General features: G+C 35.0%; 1 protein-coding gene across 5 annotated transcripts; it reads left to right on the forward strand.

Moving 5' to 3' along the window:
• Positions 1-6,792, forward strand: MCM8 (minichromosome maintenance 8). 5 transcript variants are annotated; one of them, XM_021104372.2, is made up of 18 exons: positions 171-283; positions 434-492; positions 811-951; positions 1,038-1,155; positions 1,268-1,490; positions 1,620-1,783; positions 1,995-2,258; positions 2,770-2,865; positions 2,974-3,126; positions 3,666-3,736; positions 3,819-3,937; positions 4,273-4,402; positions 4,871-4,922; positions 5,024-5,210; positions 5,318-5,492; positions 5,906-6,076; positions 6,163-6,276; positions 6,450-6,792. In XM_021104372.2, the coding sequence occupies exons 3-18, from the start codon at positions 895-897 to the stop codon at positions 6,498-6,500; spliced, it is 2,145 nt and encodes a 714-aa protein (XP_020960031.1). In that variant the 5' UTR covers positions 171-283; positions 434-492; positions 811-894; the 3' UTR covers positions 6,501-6,792. The 5 variants fall into 5 exon arrangements, 2 of the variants coding, with proteins under 2 accessions (XP_016207964.1, XP_020960031.1); XM_016352478.3 differs by having other exon boundaries at positions 1-446; XR_015885633.1 differs by lacking the exons at positions 6,163-6,276; positions 6,450-6,792 and adding an exon at positions 5,666-5,816 and having other exon boundaries at positions 1-446; positions 5,906-6,040.
• The last annotated feature ends 720 nt before the right edge of the window (positions 6,793-7,512 follow it).

The raw sequence follows: 7,512 nt of genomic DNA on the forward strand, positions 1-7,512 counted from the left end.
TATTTTCTTTTTATCCAATCATTTAGGGTTTTTTTATCTGGGTTTTACTACATTGGGAGCCCAAAATTCAGGCCCAATGTTGGACACAACGGGAGAAAAGGTTGTGCTAAATTCAGGACCAAAAAAGAGAAAAGAAAGTGGTACTAAATTCAGTCGTTCTCCCGCAAAGAAACGAAGCAAGCGAGAAGACTGGAAAAACAATTCCCGCCAAAAACTGTGGAAGAAACCACCGCATCGGAAAGAAGATGCACATAATAGGGGAAGAATCGCAGCCGCAGCAGAGGTGTGGATATGGAAACTCCTCCACCGATCCATTTGGTTTACTTTATATACTCGATGTTTATTTCCCTCAGCAACTGTTCACTGTCCAAGATTCGTGGCTCAACCTCACTTCTGCTCTTCTCTCCTTCTTCTCTTCTTCCTCCGGCCAAAGCCTGGCTTCTCAGGTACTCTGCGTTGTTTACTCTTCCCCATGCAATTCGCCACAGTTAGGTACATTTCTCTTCTCTTCATTGCATTCGCTAATTAACAATTAGTGTTTTAAGTTTTAGTTAATGAATTTCTCAAGAACTAAAGCATCTGAAAAAGCATTTGTAGCAACGACATTAAAATCGATATTTGTATTGGATTCACGCAGTAATTTGTTAACAAACTCGGAGACAATTTACATGAATGTATTAATTTTGGAGAATTTGTTAGTAAGAATCAAATATAAACATGTATAAGTGCTATTGATCTAGGTACATTGATATTGAATATTTGAATGTTCGATTGTGGTGTGGCCGTTTAATTCTTGCAGCATGATTTCAGGTGAAAAATGATTATGGAAACTTTGTCCTGTCAGTAGACTTTCAGCAACTCAAACAAATATGCCATGTTGAGGAATTTTATGCAATGTTGAGGGAGAAACCTAAAATTGCTATCTTATGCATGAGTGCCGCACTTCACAAGGTATACTTGAAGTTTCGTTTCTGATCACAAACTTGAGCAACACAAGCTCTTTATCTCATGATTATTTTACTTAAAATTGGTAACAGGTTTTGCTTTCCAACTTGGAGAATGACAAGCCGGAGCTTGATGCAAAAGTAGATATCCGTCTTCATAACTGCCCTGAAACTATGATTGCTCTAAAGAACTTAAAAGCAGCTTTCATTGGTATATCATAAATTCGTTGTATTTATTTTTATGCTTAACTATGAAATTTGAAGTTTTTTCACCGTATTGAAGACTAAAATGCATTTTAATATCCTTTTTGGTGATTTGATAGACAAGCTTGTCTCAGTTCGTGGTACTGCTGTGAAAGTCAGCACTGTCAGGCCTCTTGTAGTAGAGCTGACTTTCAAATGTAGTAAATGTAAACAAAGTATTACGCGTATATTTCCAGACGGCAAATTTTCACCTCCATCAACTTGTAATTTGCATGGTTGCAAGAGCAAAATCTTTATTCCATTGCGATCTACTGCTCAAACTATTGATTTTCAAAAAATAAGGTGAGGGTTGCGGGGACTTATCATCTTTAATCTCTTCTTCATGTGCCACTTTTTCCTGTCCTCCCCCATTCATGCATGAAAGCATATGTTAAACCGATAGTTGATCATTTGATGTTTGTGCTGAACCAGAGTTCAAGAGATATTAAAACCTGAAGATCATGAAGAAGGGCGAGTGCCTCGAACAGTGGAATGTGAGCTTACTCAAGATCTTGTAGATGCATGCATACCTGGTGATGTGGTGACTGTTACCGGAATTATAAGAGGAATTAACACTTATATGGATATTGGAGGAGGTATGGTAGACACTGCATGTTGTGTTATCTACCATATATGGTGTCCTAGATTAATGCTTATGTGGATGCTGATGTGGAGCATGTCTAAGTTTCTGCACATTGTGCACAGATAACCATTAAATTTAAATATCTCAATTACTTTACGTAAGATTCAAATTTATTGTCTTGAGTTGTTTCTCATGTCTGATTCAGCTTGTTGGTATTTATTCAGGGAAGTCAAAGAACAGAAGCCAGGGGTTTTACTACTTATATCTGGAAGCTGTATCTGTAAAAAATTCGAAGTCACAGTCCACTCCTGGAGATTCGCAAGAAGCTAATCCCAAAGCTAGACCATCTGAGCTGTTGGATCTGTTTTCATTTTCTTCAAGGGATTTAGAATTTGTAGTGAAGTTTGTGGAGGAACATGGTTCAGATTTGTTTCGTCAAATCCTTCAATCTATATGCCCATCCATCTATGGCCATGAGCTTGTTAAAGGTAAATATGTATCACTTGAAGCATGCCTCTAACTTGTTTGCATTCAGTTGCTTGTTGATTTGCTGGGAGGATGAGTCTTGGTACATTGTTTATTACAATGTTGCTTCCTTATGACTTGTTGCTGGTAGCCATGGGTTCTTCTCATGGAAATCTTCCCCGAGAGTCCAGACTGTACAAGTGCCCAAGTCTTATGCATTAGGATATCCTTTTTGTGACATGTTTGGTGACAGGTTTTCATGTGCTTTCTATAAGTTTTACTTTTTTAGCATAGCCTTGTTCATATTTCCTAGAAAAAAGGTTGTAATTTCACTAGCCTGACATGTTTTTGCTCATGTTTAACTTATGAATCTCTTCGCTGAAATGTGAATTGTAAGTAACGGTCTTGGAAGTAGAAAATGCAACTCGTACTATTACAGTATTACGGTACTCCAAATGTGTTATCTCTTGGTCATATGTTTGAAAACTAGCTTGCAATCAATAAAACAATTCTATTTTGCTATCATTTCAACAGCCGGGATAACTCTTGCATTATTTGGTGGTGTGCGAAAGCATTCTATGGATCCAAATAAGGTTCCTGTGAGGGGAGACATTCATGTTATAATTGTTGGTAAGCTTTTTAATATTGTTTTCTTCAGTTAGAAGTTAGAATAATGGAGAGTGATGAAAAAGTTGGGATGATATGACCAACTTGTTATATTCCAACTTCAATTTTTAGGTGATCCTGGTCTTGGTAAAAGCCAATTGCTACAAGCAGCAGCAGCAGTTTCTCCACGTGGCATTTATGTATGTGGGAATGCCACAACCAAAGCCGGCCTCACGGTAGCTGTAGTGAAGGATAATATGACAAGTGACTATGCATTTGAGGCTGGTAAATGTCTTTACTCCCCCCCCCCCCCCACACTCTCTCTCTCTCTTCCCTCCCCCTTCTCTTATCTTCTTTCTTCTCTCTTTTCATTTTTATGGATTTTCTTGATGAAACTGTGATCTTATGGGCTCCATGTGTCTGCTGATTCTGGCATTTTGTGGTTAGTGGTAGTTGTTACTGGTTGATAAGGAATATGTGGCAATTTTAGTTTAAATTGTGCTTTTACAAGTTGCCATTCATCATTTGATTCCTTATATTGTTTTTCTCGTTTTGAAATATTTGCTACTAAATGATAAATGAGGAATTTAAATTGTAATAGATAAGGATCGCATATTATCAAGTCATTGGTTTGACCAAGGAGTATGGGTTGCTCCTTTGATGGTAGGAAATCATATGTTGTTTTCCTGTAGAATATGAATCACTTCACATTAAGTGAAAAGGAGGTTTATTTCTCTTATGCTCCCTGGATGTTCTAACTAATCATGCTATGCTCTTTTGCAATAAATAGTTCTTGTGTGAATGATTGTTGGAATTCCTGATAGGTGCCATGGTTCTGGCTGATAGTGGATTGTGCTGTATTGATGAGTTTGATAAAATGTCATCAGAACATCAGGTCTGTCCTCTGGTGATCAATTTCTTGTTATTTGAATCTAAATTTTGATCTGAAGCTTTATTGTGAATTTGTTTTACTACAGGCTTTACTAGAGGCAATGGAGCAACAATGTGTTTCCATTGCAAAGGCTGGTCTAGTAGCAAGTTTATCATCCCGAACTTCTGTCCTGGCAGCTGCAAACCCCGTTGGTGGTCATTATAAGTAACATTATACTAGTTTTCATCTTATTCTCACAATTTTCCATTCGCAAGATTCTTTCTTTTTATATTCTGCATATATTATCGTGAAAAGAATAATATATGAACATTAAACAGCAATAGAATTTGGCAATATCTCTTATATTTCCATTTTATTTTATTATATTAATAAGGTAAAATTTTTTGAGTTTCTCAATTGATATATTTAAATTTGAATATTGTCTGTACTGCTATCGAATAATGCCACCCCTGCTACCAAGCCAAATGTTCCTTTTAATAAATTCTGCAAATTATATGTATTAAGGTAACTATATAATGAAACCAAAAACACAATTGCAGCCGGGCGAAAACTGTTAATGAAAATTTGAAAATGAGTGCTGCTCTTCTGTCACGTTTTGATTTGATTTTCATACTGTTAGACAAACCTGATGAGCTTCTAGACAAGCGACTCTCCGAGCACATTATGTCCGTAAGTTATACTGTCTTCTCATTCGTTGACTGTGCTTGCTAGTACAATAAAGTATATGTTGTCAATAACTCTTTCACGGTTGATGGGAATGACATCTTTTTCTTATCTTGATTAAAGTAGCAACTGTTATACCGATAATAAATCAATATTACCAATTTTTTAAGAACTGTGAAAATTTTTAGTTTCTAGGCAAGTATGTCTATAAATTTTAGTTTCATCCATGGACTAGCAGAGAAATGCAGGATATTCATAACAAGTAAAGAGCTTCATGATTTGCCTCTTGGCTGTACATGTAGTCAGCCAGTCCTCACAGAGGTTTTTCTTCACATTAGATTTCGGTCTTGTCATAGGACAATATATCATCCCATAGTATTGGTTTCCTTCTAATGTTATTGGTTCATAATTTTTGTTTACTACTTATATGGTTCTGTTGGCACTGAAGATTGTTGGCCCAAATTTATCTTGCAGCTACATGCTGGGACTGGACAACGTTCACTGGCATTGAAAAAGCGACGTGGAGGTTCTCTCTCCACTCCCTCTTGCCTGATTGTTTAGATTGGTAGAGCTCACTTCATCTTGGTTAATTTTGATTAGCTGATGTAGAATATTAATCTGAACCAGATCCGCTCCCTGAGTCCAGAACTGTTGTATCGCAGAATGGTGAAAGTGGTGTAAATTTGGGTGTTAGATCTGGTTCTTTGGTTTCAAGGCTGAGACTTGACCCACAAAGAGACAGAGATTTTGTTCCATTACCCAGTCAACTTCTTCGTAAATACATTGCCTATGCAAGGAGTTTTGTATTTCCTAGGTGATTTGATGTCATATCTACCTATTGATTCTAGTCTACTATTTCCTTGTACAGATTTGGAGATCTTATTGTCTACTTCTCTTCTCTTTTTCATTTCTCATAACCAGGATGTCCAAGCCAGCAGCAGATATCTTGCAAAAGTTTTACCTTAAACTTAGAGATCATAATACTTCGGCTGATGGCACTCCTATAACAGCAAGGCAACTGGAAAGTCTGGTAAGGTTGGCTGAAGCTCGAGCTCGGGTGGAATTGAGGGAAGAAATAACAGCCCAAGATGCACTGGTTAGTCTTGCATGTTACTATGACCTCGATAATGTAACCAGTTCTGTGTCAGGCCCTCGAGTTTAGTTTGAGTAAATTGCCAGCTTCAGTGCTAGTCTTTTAGCACATCTTCTGAGAGTTTTCCCATCAAAACTTAGAAGCAGTAATAATTAAAGCTATTTTAAACATAGCAGACCAGGAGCTCAGTTGCAAGAAACTAAAGGATAGCTGGCAAATTATATTTTTCTGCCTCAACTTTTAAGGTCATCCAATAATATAATTTCCTATAGTGAGCAAGTGAGTGCAAGGACAACTGAATGTTTCCACTTTCCTATCCATGTTGAAGTTAAGACCGTTATTACGTTGAATAACTTAAACCATTCTTGAAATTACATTACCTTGAAATTTTTCTTGTAATGACATTGGCTATGCAGGATGTTGTGGAAATTATGAAGGAATCTCTGTATGATAAATATGTTGATGAGCATGGTATTGTTGATTTCGGTCGAAGTGGGGGAATGAGTCAACAAAAGGAGGCAAAACGCTTTCTAAATGCTCTCAATAAGCAATCTGAACTAGAACAAAAAGATTGTTTTTCAATATCAGTACGTGCACTGTTGTACTCTTTCTTCTGCATTTGCTGTGGGTGGTTTCAGTCATTGCTAAAAGCCATACGCTTTACTTGTTTCAGGAAATATATAACCTTGCAGATAGGATTTCCTTGAAAGTTCCAGATATTGACACTTTCATTGATAATTTAAACAGTGTTGGTTATCTTCTCAAAAAAGGACCAAAAACATACCAGGTACGGTGGTACTTCACTACTTCTATTGTCTAACTGTATTAACCTTTTATATGTTTATGTTACAAACTTAATATACTAGTGTGACTTGCACCTGAAATCTTTGCCAAAATACTTTCGTGTAAAATTTTGAATGTCGTTATGGGAATTGAGAGGATCCTTTTGACATTTTGCAGGTGCTATCCTCTTCGTATAGTCGAAGCCAATCATTTAGGACTAGAGGCTAACCCGAATTTGAGCAGTAATTTTTGTGTTATGCTGAATTTTGGGCTGTGTGCTGCATTATCACAGTATGGCATGCCATGCATGAGAACAGGATAGATAATTTTTGTATGCAAAGCATGTATTTACAGCCTAAACTCTAGCAGTCTAGCCCAACAAATGGAGGGAAAAAGAAAGGAAAAGAAGAGGGAAAAAGAGAAAGGGGGGAGGGAGCGTACTGCTGACCTCAAATTTAACCCCCTGTAGTAAAAGAAAAATGAGCAGATCCATCCATGTTAAATATGAACATGGCTTTTGTCATATTTAAATCTTAACAATTAAGGTAGTTTAAAAAAGGGTGACAAGGTAAAAAGTATCTCTAAGAGCACGATAATTTTATGCATATTAGATGTGCTATATTTATAGATTAAAAATCAAAAGCTAATATAAAAAAAAGAGTATTGATAAATTCTAATAAATATAAAATATCTAATAAATAAATAAATATCTTTTAACATATAATATTTTAAATGTCAATATAATTTTTTATTTTTAAATAAATATAAAACATATTAATACAAAAATATAAATATTTTTTATTTATTAAGTTAATTACTATGTAATAAAATTTTATAATATTAAAATAATATTTTAAACTCCAATATAAAAGTATAAAATAATTAAATTTTATTTTATATTTGATAAATAATTAGATTATTATCTTCAAAACTTATTAACTAAATATTTTTGTTAAAATTATTATATAATATAAAATTTTTTCAAAATAATTGTGAAATTTAATTTTTCGACTTTATTTAATATGTACAAGTAGGTTTCACATAGTAAGTTCATTTTTATAAATTTGTCATATTTGTTAACTTTTTTCATATATTAATTACCGTAAAAAAAAAAATAACTTTTATGCATGAATAATGCTATATTGTGCGGCTAATACAACTATAGAAATTGATATTTGTATTGGAAAAGGTTTCGGATCCAACATTGTTTCGGTCAATAAATTAATTAACAATAATTAAA

Source organism: Arachis ipaensis, chromosome B6 (assembly GCF_059453495.1).
Source record: "Arachis ipaensis isolate K30076 ecotype BB chromosome B6, ASM5945349v1, whole genome shotgun sequence".
NCBI lineage: Eukaryota > Viridiplantae > Streptophyta > Magnoliopsida > Fabales > Fabaceae > Arachis > Arachis ipaensis.